Source organism: Salmo trutta, chromosome 36 (assembly GCF_901001165.1).
Source record: "Salmo trutta chromosome 36, fSalTru1.1, whole genome shotgun sequence".
Taxonomy (NCBI): Eukaryota; Metazoa; Chordata; class Actinopteri; order Salmoniformes; family Salmonidae; genus Salmo; species Salmo trutta.
In genome coordinates this window covers 27,410,109-27,435,562 of record NC_042992.1, presented here as the reverse complement: position 1 = coordinate 27,435,562, position 25,454 = coordinate 27,410,109, and the positions used below count along the sequence as shown (strand labels likewise).

Here is a 25,454-nt window from a genome sequence, read left to right as displayed (position 1 = left end):
CCGACGTGGAGGTCTCTTTGATAGTGGGAGAAGCCTGCAGAGGTTCTCTTTAATCATTTTAAAGCTTTTTTGATGTCATTCAGGAGGTTGTCAGTTTATTCCACCACAAAGACACTCCAGCAGGAACCCTGAGGTCTCAGAGGCACAACTACTAGTTCTGAAACACCCAAAAAAGATGATGATATAATTACTTCATATTGTTACTTCTCTCAGGCCGTCAGTGGAATTGATGCAGTAGTATTAAGTGGCCAATTTCTAACCCCTATGCGACCCCCAAGAGGACAATCTCTGGCTCAATGTGCCTTCAGAAAGTATTCACACCCCTTGGCCTCTCGTCACTGGCCTACACATAATACCCCATCATTTTAAAGTGGAATTATGTTTTAAGACAGTTTTACAAGTTAATTAAAAATTATAAGCTGAAATGTCTCGAGTCAATAAGTATTCAACCCTTTTGTTATGGAAAGCCTATAAGTTCAGGAGTAAAAATGTGCTTAACAAGTCACAAATTGCATGGAATTGCAATAATAGTGTTTAACATGATTTTTGAATGACATATAATTATCAGTGGATTTCAAACAGAAGACCAGGTTTTCAGTGGATTTCAAAAAAAAGACCAGGTTTTCCAATCCTTCGCAAAGAATGGCACCTATTCGCAATAATTATGTGAATTCTGCCATCTACTGTGCAAGTGGACAATAAAGATCCCCAAAATTAAATAATGCAAGGTAATTTTTTTTTAGATATATACACATTGCAGAATAATAGTTAAGACATCAAAACTATGAAATAACACATATGGAATCATGTAGTAACCAAAAAAAGTGTTAAACAAATCAAAATATATTTTATATTTAAAATTATTCCAAGTAACCACCCTTTGACTTGATGACAACGTATTAAAAATTCAAAAATAAATGGAAATATCACATTTATATAAGTATTCAGACCCTTTACTCAGTACTTTGTTGAAGCACCTTTGGCAGCGATTACAGCCTCGAGTCTTCTTGAGTATGATGCTACAAGCTTGGCACACCTGTATTTGGGGAGTTTCAAGCTCTGTCAGGTTGGATGGGGAGTGTCGCTGCACAGATATTTTCAGTTCTCTCCAGAGATGTTGGATTGGGTTCAAGTCCGGGCTCTGGCTGGGCCACTCAAGACATTCAGAGACTTGTCCCGAAGCCACTCCTGAAAAAGAATCCAGCACCTTCTTCACCATCCTCGTGACTTCAATAGGGCTTCTCAAATCAAATGTTATTTGTCACATGCGCCAAATACAACCCTTAACTAAATTTTCTAAACTGCATTGTTGGTTAAGAAAATATTTACTAAAAAACTAAAGGAAAACATAACTTTGAAAAAAAGTAACACTAAATAATAATAATAAGAAGAATGAGGCTACATTATATACAGGGGGTACTGGTACCAAGTCAATGTGCGGGGGTACAGGTTAGTCAAGGTCATTTGTACATGTAGGTAGAGGTAAAGTGACTATGCATAGATAATAAACAGCGATTAGCAACAGTGTAAAAACAAAGGGGGGGGGGGGTGTCAATGTAAATAGTCTGGGTGGCCATTTGATTTATTGTTCAGCAGTCTTATGGCTTGGGGGTAGACTCTGTTTAGAAGCCTCTTGGACCTAGACTTGGCGCTCCGGTACCTCTTGCCGTGCGGTAGCAGAGAGAACAGTCTATGACTTGGGTGAGTGGAGTCTTTGACAATTGTTGGGGGCCTTCCTCTGACACCGCCTAGTATATAGGTCCTGGATGGCAGGACACTTGGCCCCAGTGATGTACTGGGCCGTACGCACTACCCTCTGTACCGCCTTACGGTCGGATGCTGAGCAGTTGCCATACCAGACGGTGATGCAACCAGTCAGGATGCTCTCGATGGTGCAGCTGTAGAACTTTGAGGATATTTTTATTTAACTAAGCGAGTCATTTAAGAACAAATTCTTATTAACAATAACGGTCTACCAAAAGGCCTCCTGCGGGGACGGGGGCTGGGTTTAAAAAAATATATATAGGACAAAAACATACATCACGACGAGACACCACAACACTACATAAGAGACCCAAGACAACATAGCATGACAGCAACACATGACAACACAGCATGGTAGCAGCACAACACCAACATGGTAGAAACACAAAATGGTAGCAGCACAATACATGGTACAAACATTATTGGGCACAGACAACAGCACAAAGGCCAAGAAGGAAGAGACAACAATACATCACGCGAAGCAGCCACAACTGTCAGTAAGAGCGTCCATGATTGAGTCTTTGAATGAATAGATGGAGATAACACTCAAACTGGACAGTTTTTTTTCTGCAGCTCTTTCCGGTCGCTAGCTGCAGCGAACTGAAAAGAGGAGCGACCCAGGGATGTGTGTGGGATCTGGGGATGCATGCCAAATCTTTTCAGTCTCCTGTTGGGGAAAAGGCGTTGTCGTGCCCTCTTCACGACTTTGTTGGTGTGTTTGGACCATGATAGTTTGTTGGTGATGTGGACACCAAGGAACTTGAAACTCTCGACCCGCTCCACTACAGCCCCGTCAATGTAAATGGGGTCGTGTTCGGCCCTCATTTTCCTGTAGTCCACGATCATCTCCTTTGTCTTGTTCACATTGAGGGAACAAGGTCACTGCCAGGTCTCTGACCTCTTCTCTATAGGCTGTCTCATCGTTTGCATGCTAGCTTGCTTGCCCCGGTCTGCTAACTGCTAGCTTGCCAGCCCCGGTCTGCTAACTGCTAGCTTGTTTAGCCCCGGCCTACTAACTGTTAGCATCGGCCTGCTAACTGTCTGAATCGCCGTGTCCCCAGTCAGCCCAATCACACACTGGACCCATATGTTCACTTGGCTACGCATGTCTCTCTCTTATATCAATATGCCTCGTCCATTACTGTCCTGGTTAGTGATTACTGTCTTATTTCACTGTAGAGCCACTAGCCCTGCTCAATATGCCTTAACCAACCATGTTGTTCCACCTCCTACATATGCCACGACATCACCTGGTTTAAACGTCTCTAGAGACTATATCTCTCTCATCATTACTCAATGCCTAGGTTTACCTCCAATGTACTCACATCCTACCTCACCTTTGTCTGTACTCTATGCCTTGAATCTATGCTATCGTGCCCAGAAACCTGCTCCTTTTACTCTCTGTTCCGAATGTGCTAGACGGCCAGTTCGTATAACCTTTAGCCGTACCCTTATCCTACTTCTCCTCTGGTGATATGGAGGTTAATCCAGGTCCTGCAGTACCTAGCTCCACTTCCACTCCCCAGGTGCTCTCATTTGTTGACTTCTGTAACCGTAAAAGCCTTGTTTTTTTTACTCACTGCTTTAGCACACTCTGCCAACCCGGATGTCTTAGAAGTGTCTGAATCCTGGCTTAGGAAAACCACCAAAAACCCTGAAATCTCCATCGCTAACTATAACATTTTCCGCCAAGATAGAACTGCCAAAGGGGGTGGTGTTGCAATCTACTGCAAAGATAGCCTGCAGAGTTCTGTCTTACTATCCAAGTCTGTACTCAAACAATTCAAGCTTCTACTTCTACAAATTCACCTTTCCAGAAACAAGTCTCTCACTGTTGCCGCTTGCTATAGACCTCCCTCTGCCCCCAGCTGTGCCCTCGATACCATATGTGAATTGATTGTCCCCCATTTATCTTCTGAGCTCGTGCTACTAGGTGACCTAAACTGTGACATGCTTAACACTCCGGCCATCCTACAATCTAAGCTTGATGCCCTCAATCTCACACAAATGATCAATGAACCTATCAGGTACAACCCCAAATCTGTAAACACGGGCACCCTCATAGATGTCATCCTAACTAACTCGCCCTCCAAATACACCTCTGCTGTTTTCAATCAAGATCTCAGCGATCACTGCCTCATTGCCTGCATCCGTAATGGGTCTGCGACCAAACGACCACCCCTCATCACTGTCAAACACTGGCATGATGACTCCTTGCTGTCCCCAGTCCACCTGGCCATGCTGCTGCTCCAGTTTCAACTGTTCTGCCTGCGGCTACGGAACCCTGACCTGTTCACCGGACGTGCTTGTTGCACCCTCGACAACTACTATGATTATTATTATTTGACCATGCTGGTCATTTATGAACATTTTAACATCTTGACTATGTTCTGTTATAATATCCACCCGGCACAGCCAGAAGAGGACTGGCCACCCCTCATAGCCTGGTTCCTCTCTAGGTTTCTTCCTAGGGTTTTGGCCTTTCTAGGGAGTTATTCCTAGGGAGTTTTTCCTAGCCACCGTGCTTCTTTCACATGCATTGCTTGCTGTTTGGGGTTTTAGGCTGGGTTTCTGTACAGCACTTTGAGATTTCAGCTGATATACAAAGGGCTATATAAATAAATTTGATTTGATTTGATTTAAAACACTTATGCGAGCAGGCCTTTCTAATCGACCTGGCCGGGGTATCCTGGAATGACATTGACCTCATCCCGTCAATAGATGATGCCTGGCTATTCTTTAAAAGTGCCTTCCTCACCATCTGAAATAAGCATGCCCCACTAAAAAAATGTAGAACTAGGAATAGATATAGTCCTTGGTTCACTCCAGACCTGTCTGCCCTTGACCAGCACAAAAACATCCTGTGGCATTCTGCATTAGCATCGAATAGCCCCCGTGATATGCAACTTTTCAGGGAAGTTAGGAACAAATATACACAGGCAATTAGAAAAGCAAAGGCTAGCTTTTTCAAACAGAAATTTGCATCCTGTAGTACTAACTCAAAAAAGTTCTGGCACACTGTAAAGTCCATGGAGAATAAGAGCACCTCCTCCCAGCTGCCCACTGCTCTGAGGCTAGGAAACACTGTTACCACCGATAAATCCACTATAATTGAGAATTTCAATAAGCATTTCTCTACGGCTGGCCATGCTTTCCACCTGGCTACCCCTACCCCGGTCAACTGCCCGGCACCCTCCACAGCAACCCGCCAATGCCCCCACCATTTCTCCTTCACTCAAATCCAGATAGCTGATGTTCTGAAAGAGCTGCCAAATCTGGACCATACAAATCAGCCGGGCTAGACCCTCTCTTTCTAAAATTATCTGCCGAAATTGTTGCAACCCCTATTACTAGCCTGTTCAACCTCTCTTTCGTATCATCTGAGATCCCCAAAGATTGGAAAGCTGCCGCGGTCATCCCCCTCTTCAAAGGGGGTGACACTCTAAACCTAAACTGCTACAGACCTATATCTATCCTACCCTGTCTTTCTAAGGTATTCGAAAGCCAAGTTAACAAACAGATTACCGACCATTTCGAATCCCACCGTACCTTCTCCGCTATGCAATCTGGTTTCAGAGCTGGTCATGGGTGCACCTCAGCCATGCTCAAGGTCCTAAATGACATCATAACCGCCATCGATAAGAGACATTACTGTGCAGCCGTATTCATCGACCTGGCCAAGGCTTTCGACTCTGTCAATCACCACATTCTTATTGGCAGACTTGACAGCCCTGGTTTCTCAAATGATAGATAAGAGTCCAGTGTGTCAAATCGGAGGGCCTGTTGTGCGGACCTCTGGCAGTCTCTATGGGTGTGCCACAGGGTTCAATTCTCGGGCCGACTCTCTTCTCTGTATACATCAATGATGTTGCTCTTGCTGCTGGTGAATCTCTGATCCATCTCTACGCAGACGACACCATTCTGTATATTTCTGGCCCCTCTTTGGACACTGTGTTAACTAACCTCCAGAAGAGCTTCAATGCCATACAACTCTCCTTCCGTGGCCTCCAACTGCTCTTAAAGCAAGTAAAACTAAATGCATGCTATTCAATCGCACCTGCTCGCCCGTCCAGCATCACTACTCTGGACGGTTCTGACTTAGAATACTTGGACAACTACAAATACCCGGGTGTCTGGTTAGACTGTAAACTCTCCTTCCAGACTCACATTAAGCATCTCCAATCCAAAATTAAATCTAGAATCAGCTTCCTATATCACAACAAAGCATCCTTCACTCATGCTGCCAAACATACCCTCGTAAAACTGACCATCCTACCGATCCTCAACTTCGGTGATGTCATCTATAAAATAGCCTCCAACACTCTACTCAACAAACTGGATGCAGTCTATCAAAGTGCTATCCGTTTTGTCACCAAAGCCCCATACACTACCCACCATTGCAACCTGTACGCTCTCGTTGGTTGGCCCTCGCTTCATACTCGTTGCCAAACCCACTGGCTACAGGTTATCTACAAGTCTCTGCTAGGTAAAGCCCCGCCTTATCTCAGCTCACTGGTCACCATAGCAGCACCCACTCGTAGCACGCGCTCCAGCAGGTATATCTCACTGGTTACCCCCAAAGCCAATTCCTTCTTTGGTCGTCTTTCCTTCCAGTTCTCTGCTGCCAATGACTGGAACGAACTGCAAACATCTCTGAAGCTGGAGACTCATATCTCCCTCACTAGCTTTAAGCACCAGCTGTCAGAGCAGCTCACAGATCACTGCACCTGTACATAGCCCATCTGTGAACAGCCCATCTATCTACCTATCTCATCCCCATACTGTATTTATTTATTTATTTATCTTGCTCCTTTGCACCCCAGTATCTCTACTTGCACATTCATCTTCTGCACATCTACCATTCCAGTGTTTAATTGCTATATTGTAATTACTTCGCCACCATGGCCTATTTATTGCCTTAACTTACCTCATTTGCACTCACTGTATATAGACTTTTTGTTTTCTTTTGTTCTACTGTATTATTGACTGTATGTTTTGTTTATTCCATGTGTAACTCTGTGTTGTTGTATGTGTCGATTTGCTATGCTTCATCTTGGCCGGGTCGCAGTTGCAAATGAGAACTTGTTCTCAACTAGTCTACCTGGTTAAATAAAGGTGAAATAAAAAAATCAATTTAAAAAATCGTTGTCAGTGATCAGGCCTACCACCGTTGTGTCATCAGCAAACTTAATGATGGTGTTGGAGTCATGCTTGTCCACGCAGTCGTGGGTGAACAGGGAGTACAGAAGTGGACTAAGCATGCACCCCTGAGGGGTCCCCGTGTTGAGGATCAGCACGGCAGATGTGTTGTTGCCATCCCTTACCACATGGGGGTGGCACGTCAGGACGTCCAGGATCCAGTTGCAGAGGGAGGTGTTAGGCCCCAGGGTCCTTAGCTTAGTGATGAGCTTCGTGGGCTTATCCTTATCCAAAAAACGCATTTCAACAAGCAACGACTCATTTTCAAATGTTTTGGTTCAATTCTTGGGCTTCACTGTTATCTACTCATCTTTTTCACTAACTGTGCTTGACTCACTTTCAGCTTCAAACAACACTTCTGCTTCAGCCATCTCAACCTCTCCTCCATCGTAGATTAATCTCCACAGAGAACAAGTCACCCTGCCCAAACTCATTTGCCCACAGGTGTAATCGCTGCCAAAGGTGATTCTAACATGTATTGACTCAAGGGTGTGAATACTTATGTAAATTAGATTTCTGTATTTCATTTTCAATGCATTTGCTAAATGTTCTAAAAATATGTTTTCACTTTGTCATTATGGGGTATTGTGTGTATATGGGTGTGAAAAACCCCCATCTATATTTCATCCATTTTGAATTCAGGCTGTAACAACAAAATGTGGAATAAGTCAAGAGGTATAAATACTTTCTGAAGGCAATGTTAATTACTAAGACCATGTGGGCAAATAAGATTCCTTTATTGCATGAATAAGAGCAAGACCAGAGTGCAGCAGCAGTGACTTGGCAAAGGGAATAATCTGGTATTCATGTAATTGAAGTTGTAGTGTAGCAGTCGTCCCTGACAACATCCCTGAGCCATCACACTACCTCTGTGATGAAGAGTTACTATCAGAGGGAAGACTCACTATGCGGAGGTTGTCCCTCAAACATCATCCGACTAACAGCAGAATGCAGATATGGATGTACCCAGAGTTTTTCCAGGTCTGTAACTTGGTCAGGTCAAACTCCTGGCCCAATATATAACCCAACTGAGTGTGACCCGGAAGTAAAAGCCTGTGAGCAGAGAATAAACAGGAAGTGAACTCACCCTCTCCTCCTCCTCCCTGAGGTCAGGCATGGTACTGATGCAGAGTGTTACCGCGGTGATGGCCACAAACACCACCGACAGAAAGGCAAAGATCTTCCCAGGAAGTCCAGATTGAGGGTTCTCTACCATGTCGTGGAGCCTGCGCATACACCCCGCCGTGCGGCTCTCCTCCTCCTCCCCCCCCGCCCCGGGGGGCCCAAGCCCATCCTCACAGCTCTGGGGGGTCAGGGTGGTGGTGAGCTCTGCTTCCTCCTCCTCCATCCTCAGCTGCTCCTTGAGCTCCTGCTGTCTGATGCGTAGCTTCCTGAGGCAGCACCACTCCAGCCTGGTGTCCTCCAGGCCCCAGTAGACAAGCTCCTCCTGGAAGGACAGGGCACACATCTCCCTCAGCAGTCGGAGCCGCCCTGCCGCCAGGAACGTCACAATGGTGCGGAACGCAGATGGGCTGCGGTCGAAGAAGAACTCCTGGCGCCCGTCGTCGTAGTCGTCACACACCTCCATGATCTCATCCAATGAGCTGCAGCTCCTCAGCCGGCCCAGCCGCGTCAGAGGGAACTCCTCCAGAACGGACCAGGGGATACGGTACCTGGTGGGAGAGGAAACATACGTTTCTGTGCCCGGTTTATATGCCTTTTAAACCTTGCACCAGAGGCCTCCCGAGTAGCGCAGCGGTCTAAGGGACTGCATCGCATTGATTATCGAGTTGAACATGCCAACTCCTGATTCTGTGGATACGGTACCTGATCCCGCCTACATTGATGACGGCTGACAGGTCGTTCTCCTCCTGCGCCTCATTGGGCCTCCGCAGCAGTCGTTGACGTTTAAAGAACACACCCTTCTTAGTGACCACCTCCTGCTGGTTCTCCAGGGGGAAGTGGAAGGGCGTGAACTCTTTTTCCGTGCTGCCCGCTAGGAAGGCCACCTCCTGGTACATCCCTGCTGCTCCTCTGGGGGACCCTGGTTGGGAGGAGAGGGGTGGGGGGTGTGTTTCACTGGCCGACTGGGTTGGCAGGGACCTCACCCATCCAGGAGCAGGGCTGGTCTCTGTGGAAACAAAGCAGGTTTATTGGGACAAATTTGGTCAGAATCTCACGGTTAAGCAGTTTCTAAATCACTCTTCAGGCTCCCTCTCTCTCTCTCTTTCTTATCACACCCCAACAGCAGAAACCCTGATGCAGAGAGAGGAATTGGTTAAGTTGTGGTATTTAATGTCGCTGAGGCCCTAAATGAGGTGCTTCTCTTTAAAGTATTGTTTATCAAGGTTCACTAAATTACAATAAATACAGACCAATTAACTGTGGAATTTCGACAAAGAAAATAACTAATAGGTTGGCTATACCGGAGTAAAACTTCCTGTGATTCATCTTTCATGGGCCATTCACTTTGTTTACAACAACAGAAAAAGGGCAATTAATTCTGCAGCAATAATGTCTTGTTTTAATCTTCTTCTTCCAATATATATTTTTAAGTTAGTATAACCACAGCTTCAACCGAAGAAACAAACCCCTAAGATGTGGCACTTTCTAATGGCACCTTCCAGTCTTAAAACTGACAGAATGCAGCTCTGCTCTGCGTAGTGAGGGTTAAATGATTCATACCAAGCCAAATGAGATCACAGTGAACTACTATCAGCCACAATACTCCTCTTCATGGCGCAGCATTACACTCTAAAACTTGTATCAGTTTCAATTAAGAGAAGTCATTCACAAGATCTGAAACTCAATACTATCGAGTGGCACATCGGTCTAATGTACTGCATCTTAGTGCAAGAGGCGTCACTACAGTCCCTGGTTCGAATTCAGTATGTATCACATCCGGCCGTGATTGGGAGACCCATAGGGCGGCGCACAATTGGCCCAGCGTCGTCCGGGTTTGGCTGGGGTAGGCCGTCATTTTAAATAAATATTTGTTCTTAACTGACTTGCCTAGTTAAATCAAATGAAAAACAGGACACTGTGACTGTTGCTGGGTAAGAGGAAAATATTACGAAATCTTTGAGAAATTATAGAATGTATATGTCCTTCATCAAACCCTAATCTCTCGTGTCCAATAATACAAATCCACTCCAAAGTCTCCAGAGACCAGAGTGCTTTGATGAGGTATTGATTTATTGTGATGTGTTTTACATTATGTTGCTGCAGATGGGTGAAAACATTTCAGTCCGGTCTACTGCAACTAAAGTAGAGTGCTGAAAGATGCCAGCCTAATGACAGAGATGACAGCCTAACGAGCTAGGGAGGAGACTTCAAACAGACGACAATGATTTTACCTACCTGTTACTCGTATGCATGAAAGACAACTGCAGATTTAGGAAACCTCAAAAAAACAAGATTGAGCCAGGAGTATCCATCGCCTGCTGATTAACCACAGTGAAATGAGTCAGTGCGCTCCATCCAGTGCCTGGCTCAATTGGCTCAGTAATGCTCCTTTCATACTGATGTGACAACCAAGGGGAAAATAAACTCCAGAAAAAATGTCACATCTTCTGCTGAAGCCTTATGTTCTAATGTATTTACCACTTGGTTTACCACATTCTCTTTGGTTTATTTTACAATGTACAAAAGGTGGCACAAAAATGGGGATGGATCCAGGGTCAAGTGCAGATAATTGTGTTTTTCCTATGGTGCGTATGTCCAGGGCTGGGTAGGTTACTTTCTAAATGTAATCCGATAGTTACTATACCTAACAAAAATATAAACGCAACAATTTCAACAATTGTACTGAGTTACAATTCATATAAGGAAATCAGTCAATTGAAATAAATTAGGCCCTAATCTATGTATTTCACATGACTGGGCAGGGGCGGAGCCTGACCCAGCCAATCAGAATGAGTTTTGCCACAAAAATACTTTATTACAGACAGAAATACTTTTCAGTTTCATCAGCTGTCCGGGTGGCTGATCTCAGATGATCCCGCAGGTGAAGAAGCCGGATGTAGAGTTCCTGGGCTGGCGTGGTTACACGTGGTCTGCGGTTGTGAGGGTGGTTGGACGTACTGCCAAATTCTCTAAAACGAAGTTTGAAGTGGCTTATGGTAGAGAAATTAACATTAAATTCTCTGGCAACAGCTCTGGTGGACATTCCTGCAGTCAGCATGACAATTGCATGCTCCCTCAAAACTTGAGACACTTATGGCATTGTGTTGTGTGACGAAACTGCACATTTTAGAGTGGCCTTTTATTGTCCCCAGCACAAGGTGCACCTGTGTAATGATCATGCTGTTTAATCAGCTTCTTGATATTCCACACCTGTCAAGTGGATGGATTATCTTGACAAAGGAGAAATGTTCACTAACAGGGAGTAAACAAATTTGTGCACAAAATTTGAGAGAAATAAGCTTTTTGCCCGTATGGCACATTTCTGGGATCTTCTATTTCAGATCATGAAACCAACACTTTTTTAAAAAAGATTGGTGTTTCCAATGACATAATCTGTGTGCATCGTGTGATTTTGACCAATTGTGAGTAGGCATTGCCTACTAATTGGTTGATGACGTCTTTGGAAACGCTTATCTTCATATTTTTCACTACAAAACATAGAAATGCACCATTTTCACATATGTTCATGTTTGGGTGGTGCTGGAGATGAATATGAAGTTGAACAATTTGGAAATTTCCCTTTCGAAGAATTAGAAGCATTAGAAGAAAACAACCCATCAAGCACATTTGGTGTCATCATAGTGGTCTCTGACTTGTGGTCTGACTCACGCAAGTGGAACAAACACACATTTACACCTTTTTTCAATGCTGAATTGAATGTCATCGACAAAACAGAAAGGTGTCAATGCATTTTTTTTCTGCAAACATCCTACACATCAGATGTCATTGGTTAGCATGACATCAATCTCTGGGGGCTCAGGTCTATAAATGCACAGATCACCACCCCTGAGAGGAGGAAATGAACCGTGACATAACACCCAGGAGACCTAGAGGGCACAGACCATACAGTACCATCATTTACAATCACTTACAGGTGTAGGATCTTATATTTGATCACTTTTATTGCTGAGAATTTTCCAGCTCCACAGGAAATGCAGATGAGCTTTGTGATTTACATAAATTCACTGAAAACCCACACAATTACATTAACAGTATTGTACTTTTCATGTAGCCTACTTTTGACCAGCTAATAGCCTAACCACTGATCAAACAACATTATGGACTAAACGTTAAAAATCCTGTTGCTGCAGGATTATTTTGCTCGGACAATACTGGTCAAATTAAGATCCTACATCTGTATGATGGACCGCGTAATCATACATATAGGGCCTTTGACTAGTCGTCAACATAATAAATGCTGAGACAGTAGCCTGGTCCCAGATCAGTTTGTGCCGTCTTGCTGGAAAACATCTGAGGATAGTACAATGCTTGGTCCTACATACAGGACTGCTGAGACATATGACTTCAAACTATAGATAGCCTTTCTCCGGTAGTGCTCACCAGTGGTGACCGCTGGAGGGACTACATTATCCTTCTAAAAAAAATAGCTCCTGTGTAGTCTCTGTAGTAAGATATTGTATCATAGCATTATGTCTACTCTGAATATCCTGCCATACTGGAGTGATGTGGGCTTCCAGCTTAATCTGTGATAATGTCTAACAGTGCTCGGATGGTTTGGGGAAGAAGACATCCATATATGAATGAGTAAACTTTTATCTACTGAGAACAGAGCATGGCTGCTGCGCTGCCCTTTCAGTCATGGCGGTTGTAACATTGTGGAATTGATTCTTCCCTTCTTGCTGCTGCTGGTGTGTTTGACTGAACTATTGAAACATGGAAGCATAATCCTGCTTGACTGACCACTTTCATAAATACACATGTCATTACCATAAACATTCTGAAAGCACAAAGATGGGTTCATGAAAATCGTCCGGACTTTATTTTTTACTACCTTTATTTAACCTGGCATGTCAGTTAAGAACAAATTCTTATTTTCAACGGCTAGATAATTGTGACCTATTTATGCAGCCCTTTAATGAAAGCAATTATAAACTACACCAGGGAATAGTAACAACAAAAAGGCAGATGAAGGTAGCCCCAACCTAGAGCTATTCTAAAATGTGACATGTGTATCAGATTTGAGCTATCTAGTGGACCAATACTCGGGACAGTCCTGACCAACAGTCCTGACCCTTGCCAAGGTCCCTCATCTGCTATATCCCATGCGTCAAGCTGCATGTGAAGCTGGAGAACGTGGGCGTAAACAGCATAGGATAGTTCATCCTTACAGCCGTAGATGGGAGATATACTTTCAAGGTGGAGAGGAGGATGACAACATCGAAATAGGACATTGTAACAGAAAATAGCCATTTAGGGAGGGATTCATACCCCATGAGGAAGACAAAACAGCTCCTGTAAAAAGAGCTTGATGGTCTATTCAAACAGAAAGGCATGAAATCCTAGTGAGGTTGGGTCGTTTTTTTATTAAAAGTGCTGTACTTTGTAAATTTGCAAAGGGCTTTAGAGAGAATGCAAGGTACAGTATCAGATAAATAGCCTCAAGGTAGAGACTTAGAGTCTGTTTGATGGCCACTGAAATGTACAGTAGACCACTTGTTTCTGTACAGGCACCGGTATGAGAAGTCCATCCACAATAACACTCTCTCTATTCTTCCATACATTTGCATCTTTACACAACCACACAAGGCAGTGGTTGCTTTTCTATTGTTAGAATGTGATTTGTGCAATGTATGTGATCTATAGCGGCTGTATCATGTCCTTCATGTAGTTTGGAGATAGTGCAGCTACAATGTCCAAGACACATTTCCCCCTGGAGGGCAATAATGTTTCTCTCGCCTTTAGAATGTGTCTTGAAGGTAATTATTTCTCCCTGCATGTCCTCAGATATTACATGGACTGTCTGTGTGTGGTTCCAGGACATATAGGAGAAATGGGAGAATAATATTATGTGTAGCAGCATCAACCTCCCCGACCCCCGACCCCGATCCACATCCCTATACCTCCACCCTAACCTGACCCTCAGTCAACATCCCTATACCTCCACCCTAACCCAACCCCCAGTCCACATCCCTATACCTCCACCCTAACCCGACCCCCAGTCCACATCCCTATACCTCCACCCTAACGCAACCCCCAACCCCGAGTCCCTATACCTCCACCCTAACCCGACCCCCAGTCCACATCCCTATACCTCCACCCTAACCCGACCCCCAGTCCACTTCCCTATACCTCCACCCTAACCCAACCCCCAGTCCACATCCCTATACCTCCACCCTAACCCGACCCCCAGTCCACATCCCTATACCTCCACCCTAACCCGACCCCCAGTCCACATCCCTATACCTCCACCCTAACCCAGTCCCCAGTCCACATCCCTATACCTCCACCCTAACCCAACCCCCAGTCCACATCCCTATACCTCCACCCTAACCCAACCCCTAGTCCCTATACCTCCACCCTAACCCAGTCCACATCCCTATACCTCCACCCTAACCCAACCCCCAGTCCACATCCCTATACCTCCACCCTAACCCGACCCCCAGTCCACATCCCTATACCTCCACCCTAACCCAGTCCACATCCCTATACCTCCACCCTAACCCAGTCCACATCCCTATACCTCCACCCTACCCAACCCCCAGTCCACATCCCTATACCTCCACCCTAACCCGACCCCCAGTCCACATCCCTATACCTCCACCCTAACCCAGTCCACATCCCTATACCTCCACCCTAACCCGACCCCCAGTCCACATCCCTATACCTCCACCCTAACCCGACCCCCAGTCCACATCCCTATACCTCCACCCTAACCCTATCCCCAGTCCACATCCCTATACCTCCACCCTAACCCAACCCCCAGTCCACATCCCTATACCTCCACCCTAACCCAGTCCACATCCCTATACCTCCACCCTAACCCGACCCCCAGTCCACATCCCTATACCTCCACCCTAACCCGACCCCCAGTCCACATCCCTATACCTCCACCCTAACCCGACCCCCAGTCCACATCCCTATACCTCCACCCTAACCCGACCCCCAGTCCACATCCCTATACCTCCACCCTAACCCGACCCCCAGTCCACATCCCTATACCTAGACCCTAACCCAACCCCCAGTCCACATCCCTATACCTCCACCCTAACCCGACCCCCAGTCCACATCCCTATACCTAGACCCTAACCCGACCCCCAGTCCACATCCCTATACCTCCACCCTAACCCGACCCCCAGTCCACATCCCTATACCTAGACCCTAACCCGACCCCCAGTCCACATCCCTATACCTCCACCCTAACCCGACCCCCAGTCCACATCCCTATACCTAGACCCTAACCCAACCCCCAGTCCACAGCCCTATACTTCCACCCTAACCCGACCCCCAGTCCACATCCCTATACCTCCACCCTAACCCGACCCCCAGTCCACATCCCTATACCTCCACGCTAACCCGACCCCCAGTCCACATCCCTATACCTCCACCCTAACCCGACCCCCAGTCCACATCCCTATACCTCCACCCTAACCCGACCCCCAGTCCACATCCCTATACCTCCACCCTAACCCAACCCCCAGTCCACATCCCTATACCTAGACCCTAACCCAACCCCCAGTCCACATCCCTATACCTCCACCCTAACCCAACCCCAGTCCACATCCCTATACCTCCACCCTAACCCAGTCCACATCCCTATACCTAGACCCTAACCCGACCCCCAGTCCACATCCCTATACCTAGACCCTAACCCGACCCCCAGTCCACATCCCTATACCTCCACCCTAACCCAACCCCCAGTCCACATCCCTATACCTAGACCCTAACCCGACCCCCAGTCCACATCCCTATACCTCCACCCTAACCCGACCCCCAGTCCACATCCCTATACCTAGACCCTAACCCGACCCCCAGTCCACAGCCCTATACTTCCACCCTAACCCGACCCCCAGTCCACATCCCTATACCTCCACCCTAACCCGACCCCCAGTCCACATCCCTATACCTCCACCCTAACCCGACCCCCAGTCCACATCCCTATACCTCCACCCTAACCCGACCCCCAGTCCACATCCCTATACCTCCACCCTAACCCGACCCCCAGTCCACATCCCTATACCTCCACCCTAACCCGACCCCCAGTCCACATCCCTATACCTCCACCCTAACCCAACCCCCAGTCCACATCCCTATACCTAGACCCTAACCCAACCCCCAGTCCACATCCCTATACCTCCACCCTAACCCAACCCCCAGTCCACATCCCTATACCTCCACCCTAACCCAGTCCACATCCCTATACCTAGACCCTAACCCGACCCCCAGTCCACATCCCTATACCTCCACCCTAACCCGACCCCCAGTCCACATCCCTATACCTCCACTCTAACCTGACCCCCAGTCCACATCCCTATACCTCCACCCTAACCTGACCCCAGTCCACATCCCTATACCTCCACCCTAACCCGACCCCCAGTCTACATCCCTATACCTCCACCCTAACTGGACCCCCAGTCCACATCCCTATACCTCCACCCTAACCTGACCCCCAGTCCACATCCCTATACCTCCACCCTAACCCGACCCCCAGTCCATATCCCTATACCTCCACCCTAACCCGACCCCCAGTCCACATCCCTATACCTCCACCCTAACCCGACCCCCAGTCCAGTCCACACATCAACAAGTGAATGAGATGTGGGAGGAATGCATAGACCTATATATATAGAGATTCCATACAGGCAGTAAAAGGAGAGACATTTGAGAGGGTATGAGCTGTTTTAAAAGGGTGTATAACCCATTGACTTGTATGGACCTCAATCACAGTCCATGATTGGTTCAAGAAAGAGCTCAGCTGAGGGTAGAATTCAGTAGACTACAATAGAAACCTTTTTTTTTTAAATACAATTATAGCCCCATTTGTTTTGGGGTTATACAATTATTGTCAATCAGAACGCTTGCACTGAGCCAAGACGGCCAAAAATCCAATATTCAAAGGTTCAAAACCCTATGTTTGAAATAAATCCCCTATAGATTAATTTTATCTAGGAGACAACTTTAAACCTGGCTAAGTCAGATTTTGCACATCTTGCAAAAAAGAACCCGCTGCCATAGCCTACAGTGCTTTGGGATATGAGAGAGACACACCGTTGGACAAGTAGTTCATAGTAAGGGAAGGTTTGAAATGCATTACAATTTCTTCCACACAGCATACATCGTGAATAAACATTCGCCTAGACAGTTTATAATTATATGGATAGACATTAGAGCATAGACTCAATTGTGACAATAGCCGTCTAACCTAAGTGCGCCGCGCACTCCAACATTTAGAAAAATGTTATGGCTACTATGTAATAAATGCTGAATAAATATTTTTCAAAGTGTCTGTACAAACATTGAAATACCATTCATGATTACCACACCTACCCGCTGTGTTCGGCTTGTGTCCATCGGCAGAGAACTTCCCCACATTTCGATATCAGTTATGAAAGCGCATATTGTTCAACATGAAATACACGCTCCAATCGACTCCGTCCTCCGTGTAAATGATCCTAACATGGTAATTGACTTTATACCAGGTGCACTCAGGTAACGTCACGTGCTTTACTTCCGAATCATATGGAGCAAGTTTGAAGGTTCGGTAAACTTGCTGCGCACCCGCATTAGCAAGATCAAGGGGAGAATCAAAATACTGAAAACTACTTTGATTGTTTTAAATCGAATGAAATGCAATAATTGCAAAATAATCCGTCCAAATTCAACAAAATAGACTCACGAGAGAACAGTTGGGAAAGACACGGCGGATTTGAGAAGAGCCCAGCGTGAATGATTGGGTGTTGCCGCTCTGTGATAACTCCAATTTGAGGGCTCTGCTCTGACTGTCTAGGATGCCGACAGAGACCACTCCGCTCACGCGCAAAATCGCGCTGCGCGGGTTGTGCCATGCTCTGCTTCTTCCCGGAATTGAATCCTGCTTCCAACAGCCATTTCAAGTAGCTCACACTGTGATTGCAGAAGAAAAAAAAGCATGGGGCATACAAATGTTTACATGCGCACAAATGAATGTATGCGCAGAAATAAAATATAGGTTACACATCATTTGAGTTTGGAATTGTCTTTGTGTTATAAAAGATCGACGGGATAAACACAGCTAGGACTACTACAATGATGCTACTGCATTATTACATGCTTATAGCCTCCTCTCGTTTTCCTGTAATGGTGTAGGCCTATGAAAGAAATGGTTTCAGAGTGATTGTGCATACAATTTATGGAAAGTGAAAGATGAGGGGAAGTGAAGGGAGACTAGGCGGTTGATCCTTCTTGATTGACTGGTGTGATGATAGGTGTCTCATTTACAAAGCAGGTAGCAGCCAGGCAGAGCAATGCATCATTTGTCTGTTCATTTCAGTGCTAGTGTCTGTCACAACATATATCAATACTATGGGACCCATCTGCGTCACAAGGCTGTAATTGCTTCATGTGTTTGAATGAAGAAACAAAGCAAACGTGGTAATGATAACGTCACTAATGAGGGTCTGAAGGATGGACCTCTATAGATGAACAGCCTAGTAACAGGTGAGGGTCGACACAGGGCAGGTGATGACACTGGCTTACATTAGGCCTACTACAATTCTAATGTTTACATTGATACTGTTATTCACCAGCACACCATTTACTGGAATGAACAATTGCCACATTCAGTTGGTGACTGGATGGAGTTCGCCGCTCAAGTAATATTACGGTAAATACAAATATAGAAACAGAGAGTTGGGGCCAGGAGTTTTTCCTGACCAGGTGACCCAGGTAAAACTCTGGACACTAGTTATGATGAGGTCTAACTATGCTAGCCTGAGCATTGGTACCATTCACTGTAAAGTCACCAGTCAGCAAGTGACAGGTCCTAGACCCTCACCTAGACCCTCACCTCTAGAGGAGGGGTCTGTCCTACCATTCAGTGATGATTAAAAGTGCCAACTAGCTGTCATCGCTATGCCATATTAATGATATATCAGTGAGTGAAGGATGCCTCAGGTAATGATGTGATTCAGCTTCACCTGAGGATGTGAGCCCCAGTGGAATAATTTGTTGAGGAAAAAGTTAATTGTGTTTTCTACGTTGTGAGGGACATCTCAAAGTCTCATCCCAAAGAAAACACCACTCAGAAGTCTCCAGCAAGAGAGAATACGTATTTAGAAAAGATCTGGAGCAAATGACTCCTGTTGTCTAGGCTAAAGGTCATTCATCTCCATTCCTTCTCTCATAATGTCCCTCAGACATTAAAATGTCTCTTTAACTTCATGGCGATACCAATATGTCTCAACTTTGGTGGTAGAGAAAGAAAGTTCCAGAGATTGTTCCCTGAAATTAAAGTTTGTTTGGTTTTACCTTGGCTCGAATTGCTGAGAGAGAGCTGACTGGTGGATGAGATTAGCCTTGAACGATATGAAGTGGGAAGAGAGGAAGTTGCGTTAAAAAGAGCTATAGTCTATTGATTGATTGTCAATCACTTCTAAATGCTTTTATGTCCTCGGGAGGTTTTCTGAGTGCACATTACAGGTTTACCTCTTCCTACCGCACTGTACGAGAAAGCAACAAATCAGCAGAAACTAGATTACACTGTCTAAGATGAGTAAACGTGAATTACATTACAGTGCTATTAAACGGCCGCTATGGTTTGTGACGTTGATGAATTACCGTGTTCAGAATGTCCAACATCAACTGATTCCACTGTGTCTGTCTCCAGTCCTCCTGTACAACCAACCCCTCTGAGGGAGAATCTACTGACTCCATCAGGGTCGTGAGTAATGACTTTATAAACCCCTGATTATGTTTACACACTCCCCGGGTTGTGTCGTAGGTTTAGGATCGAGTGATGGAGGAGGATGAAGAGGGAAACCCGTAGATATCAAGTGTAGAAGAGAGGAAGACTGTCGGAACTCTGACAAACAGGACCTGTGAGTCTGTTGTGAGTCCCAAATGGCACCCTATTCCCAATACAGTGTACTACCAGAGGGCCGGTCAAAAGAACTGCAAGATTGGGAATAGGGTGCCATTTAAACCAGTGTGTTTCCACTAAGGTTAAAAATGCAGCTCTGTTTGCTCTGAGCTAATGATTCATAGTGATACCGCTCTCAGTATCAGGTATTGATTAAGCAGACTAGGCTGCTCCCAGCCATTAGGGATCAGTGATACACAGGAGGAGGGTGGTTTAAACCTTTAGAATGGGACTACCTTCTCCTACAATGGCATGCTCGCCAACCACACTGGAAACATCATCAGATTAGGAATAATAAAGGAAAATAGATAAAATAGATAATGCCTGTATTCAGGTCACGGGAAAGGTTGAGCAGCATAAAAGCTTTGTTCACTGAACCACCACACTCCTTTGCTGTTTGGACTAATCTCGGTTAACCCAGAACTAAAATCTTGCGTAATTTCATCAGACGTTTACGAAGTCTGTCCACAAGATATTATGTTTGGAGAAACCATCACTACTAAGTAGACAAAACATTAGGAACACCTGCTCTTTCAATCACAGCCTGACCAAGTGAATCCAGGTGAAAGCTATGATCCCTTATTGACGTCACTTGTTAAATCCACTTCAATCAGTGTAGATGAAGGGGAGGAGACAGGTTAAATAATGATTTTGAAGCCTTGAGACATGGATTGTGTATATGTGCCATCCAGAGGGTGAATGGGCAAGACAAAATATTTAAGTGCCTTTGAACGGGGTATGGTAGTAGGTGTCAGGCACACCGGTCAAGAACTGCAACGTTGCTGGGCTTTCACACTCAACAGTTTCCCGTGTGTATCAAGAATGGTCCACCACCCAAAGGACATCCAGCCAATTTGACACAACTGTGGGAAGCATTGGAGTCAGCATGGTCCAGTATCCCTGTGGAACGCTTTCGACACCTTGTAGAGTCCATGTCCTGACAAATTGAGGCTGTTCTGAGGACGGGGGGGGGGGGGGTGTTCCTAATGTTTGGTATACTCAGTGTATGTGCCCTCATTAGTAAGGCACGTACTTCTTCAGTTCTGTTCTGTGGAAGTAAACAGAGAGACATAAACACTATGACCACATGTCAGTGTAATTATGGTGCTCTTGACCCATATTAAAATGGCCACAATCACAATTAGCTCCAGAGCAGTGCTGACACAGGGCAGCTCTGCTCCTAGCTCCTAAGCTTTTACAAGCCTTTCGCTACATCCGCAATAACAACTGCTAAACATGTGGATGTGACAAATAAAATTTGATTTGATTTCACAGTGGACCAGATGCCATATTAATCAAAACACTTTATTGTCTACGTACACATATTGTACACACGCTTACACACACACACACACACACATGCATGGACACATGCACACACACACACATAGTCTATCTTTCACAAATGCATTTCATAGTCACACATAATAATAATAAGAAATATTCATACATATAAACCAACACCCACACAAACATAAAAAGTACAAATCTCTACTCTAAATACCATTTATTCCTAAATCAGCCTTTTATTCTGGCTAAGCTTTCAAGCTTATTGCCTTCTCCCTTCATTAAAATAATAATATTTCCTCGGGAGAAGCATGGAGAGAAACTATCACTTAAATGCAGCATTCAACTTAATCATTACAAGATAATTACCCATAATAGTCACATCCATTTGAATAAAGTGCCCATTTGGATAATGGAAGTCGGAATCATAAAACATTTCTCCTTTTCAATCGTTCTCCTTTGAAATGTTGCCTCTGTGATGACTTGGAGCTGAGAGTGGATTCAGCAGGGATCATTCATAGACAGACCTTGGAGGGGAGAGCTGAGTGGAGCGGAGCAGAGGCGAGAAATGTTCATCCCTGCTTTTTACTCAAGGTCTCCGTCCATCAGAGACAAATGTAAGGGTGCTGAAAGAACAAGTAATGTGATTGACAGGCTCTGAGTCAGCTGTATTAGTCATATTAACCTTCTCCTCTCCATAGCAGGGAAGAGAAAAGAGAAGAGAGAGATGTATACATGAAAGTATGTCTGTCCTTCCATTGCCTGCTGTGAGGTTGTAGCTCAACTAGGATCTAATCCAAAGACATACTATAGGCCTATAGATGAAGCCAGGTTGTCACTCCTTGTGCTCTGTCACATGACACGGAGTACAAAGAATGGAATGTTAGCTAAACAGAGACTGGCAACCAGGCTACTATAGAGGTCTCAGAGAGAATCCCCTGTAGGTTACAGCTGAGATCTGTATGATGAGATGCTCAACAATGGGAGTTGTTGTCCCAAAGATGGGAAGGCAGGCGACAAGATTAGGTCCAAAATAAGCCCATAGAAAGGCATTAGGTTTATTTTGGACAGATTTTGGCGAGAGTGAAATATCTCACTTCGCCTCTTCCTCTCTGATTATATTGATAAAGACCCAACAGGGACCAACCCCTAACAGAGACCAGCTTTGCATATAAATCCATGACCGTCGTAAAAATGAACTCCATCCAATTCCATGAAATTTGACTTGATCAGATTAAATTAGATTAGTAGGTGAACTCATTCAAAATCACTTTCACTAAAATGGTACCATATATATATTCCATATTGTCAAACCTGAGAATAGAAGAGCAAATGTATAGTAGAAATGACTAGTGAGATGCTACGGAGTGTGTGTTTGTTACGGGTTGTAGAGCAAGAGAAGAGAAGACGAGAGAAAGAGAGAGATGAGAAGGGGAGGATGTCTCAGGGAGGTGTGTGTGTAGTTTTGTAGCACATCTCAGAGAGAAGTGTGTGTGTCGTTTGTAAAGTAAACATGAAGGTGCAAGAGAAATTCAATAAGGCAGCATCTGACAGAGTATCTGTGTGATGTTCAGAACACTTTATCTCCTGATTGGTCCTGTCTGACAGGGACACGTGTTGTGTAATACTGAAGAGCATTGTCTACACTGAGGGACGACTATCACGTAGGACTGATGCCATCTGAAGACAATGACTGAAAAGAGGAAGGAGAATGAGAAGGTATGCCTACATGGGAAGGACCTTGAGACTGAAAAATAGCTTCAATCTCAAGGCCATCAGACTGTTAAATAGCCATCACTAGCTGGCTACCACCCGGTTACTCAACCCTGCACCTTAGAGGCTGCTGCCCTATATACATAGACTTGGAATGACTAGTCACTTTAATAATGGAACACTAGTCACTTTAATAATGTTCATATACTGCATTACTCATCTCATATGTATTCTATTCTACTGTATTTTAGTCAATGCCACTCCGACATTGCTTGATCTAATATTTATATATTTCTTAATTCCATTCTTTTACTTTTAGATTTGTGTGTATTGTTGTGAATTGTTGGATACTACTGCACTGTTGGAGCTAGGAACAAAAGCATTTCGCTACACCTGCAATAACATGTGTATGTGACCGATAACATTTTATTTGCTTTTGAATTATGTTGAAGGTAGGTTTACCAGGATATACGGTACAGTATGTACAGCATATGAAGGTGAAGGTATACAGTGCATTTGGAAAGTATTCAGACCCATTGCCTTTTTACACATTACAGCCTTATTCTATAATGGATTAAATGAATGTTTTTCCTCATCAATCTACATACAATAGCCCATAATGACAATGTGAAAACAGGTTTATAGAAATTTTAGCAAATGTATATATATATAAATGAAATACCTTACTTACATAAGCGTTCAGACCCTTTGCTATGACACTCGAAATTGAGCTCAGGTGCATCCTGTTTCCGTCGAGATGTCTCTACAACTTGATTAGAGTCCACCTGTGGAAAATTCTATTAATTGGACATGATTTGGAAAGGCACACACCTGTCTATATAAGGTCCCACAGTTACAGTGCATGTCAGAGGAAAAAAACAAGCCATGATGTCGAAGGAATTGTCTGTAGAGTTCCGAGACAGGATTGTGTCGAGGCACAGATCTGGGGAAGGGCACCAAAACATTTCTGCAGCATTCAAGGTCCCCAAGAACACAGTGGCCCCCATCATTCTTAAATGGAAGAAGTTTGGAACCACCAAGACTCTTCCTAGAGCTGGCCGCCCGGCCAAACTGAGCAATCGGGGAGGTGACCAAGAACCCGATGGCCACTCTGTGGCGATGGGAAAACCTTCCAGAAGGACAACCATCTCTGCAGCACTCCACCAATATGGCCTTTATGGTAGAGGCCAGACGGAAGCCACTCCTCAGTAAAAGGCACATAACAGCCCACTTGGAGTTTGCCAAAAGGCACCTAAATACTCTCAGACCATGAGAAACAAGATTCTCTGGTCTGATGAAACCAAGATTGAACTCTTTGGACTGAATGCCAAGCGTCACGTCTGGAGGAAACCTGGCACCATCCCTATGGTGAAGCATGGTGGTGGCAGCATCATGCTGTGGGGATGTTTTTCGGCGGCAGGGACTGGGAGACTAGTCAAGATCGAGGGAAAGATGAACGGAGCAAATTACAGAGAGATCCTTGATGAAAACCTGCTCCAGTGCGCTCATGACCTCAGACTGGGCTGAAGGTTCACCTTCCAACAGAACAACGACCCTAAGCACACATCCAAGACAACGCAGGAGTGGCTTCGGGAGAAGTCTCGGAATGTCCTTGAGTGGCCCAGCCAGAGCCCGAACTTGAACTCGATCTAACATCTCTGGAGAGACGTGAAAATAGATGTGCAGCAACGCTCCCCATCCAACATGACAGAGCTTGAGAGGATCTGCATAGAAAAATGGGAGAAACTCCCCAAATACAGGTGTGCCAAGTTTGTAGCGTTATACCGAAGAAGACTCAAGTCTGTAATCGCTGCCAAAGGTGCTTCAACAAAGTACTGAGTAAAGGGTCTGAATACTTATGTAAATGTAATATTTCTTAATTCCTAAAAACCTGTTTTTGCTTTGTCTTTATGGGGTATTGCGTGTAGATTTATGAGACACACACAAAAAAATAAATATTTGAATAAGGCTGTAACGTAACAAAATGTGGAAAAGTCAAGGGGTCTGAATACTTTCCAAATGCACTGTACTGTCTGGCTATCATTATAGTAGATCCTTTGATGGACTTTGATATCACATCAAGATATTTCTGTGCCTGGCAAATCAATGATATTGCTGAGAGGAATCATAACTCACTTCCAGCTAAAAAAGGAAAGATAGTAATTCACTCACCCAACTTTATTTACAGTAAAGTATTTATAATGAAATAAATCCACTATTTACTCATGACTGCTGCTTAGAGGGAGTTTTGTTGAGAGGCAGTGTTGACCCTCCACCTTCTACAAAAAGACAGTCACAGGAAAGGTCCCAGCCTGTTTGGTAGGCTGCTGCTGTGGGCGACTTCCCCCTCCTCCTCCTCCTCCTCCTCCTCCTCCTCTTCCTCCTCCTCCTCCTCCTCCTCCTCCTCCTCCCATGTCCTTAACCATTATAATGGTTAATGTGCCTCACATTC

At 45.0% G+C, this 25,454-nt stretch overlaps 1 protein-coding gene across 1 annotated transcript in view; it reads right to left on the bottom strand.

Annotated features, from left to right (window-relative positions):
• LOC115175758 (potassium voltage-gated channel subfamily G member 2) overlaps window positions 1–17,850 on the bottom strand; it is a 36,521-nt gene extending 18,671 nt beyond the window's left edge. Inside the window, exons 1-3 of the mRNA XM_029735240.1 lie at window positions 17,434–17,850; window positions 8,791–9,094; window positions 8,051–8,636 (exon numbers count right to left, since the gene is read on the bottom strand). Coding sequence (XP_029591100.1) covers window positions 8,051–8,636; window positions 8,791–8,984 — 780 coding nt within the window. The 5' untranslated portion in view covers window positions 8,985–9,094; window positions 17,434–17,850. The remainder of the gene's footprint in view (window positions 1–8,050; window positions 8,637–8,790; window positions 9,095–17,433) is intronic.
• Window positions 17,851–25,454: the final 7,604 nt, after the last annotated feature.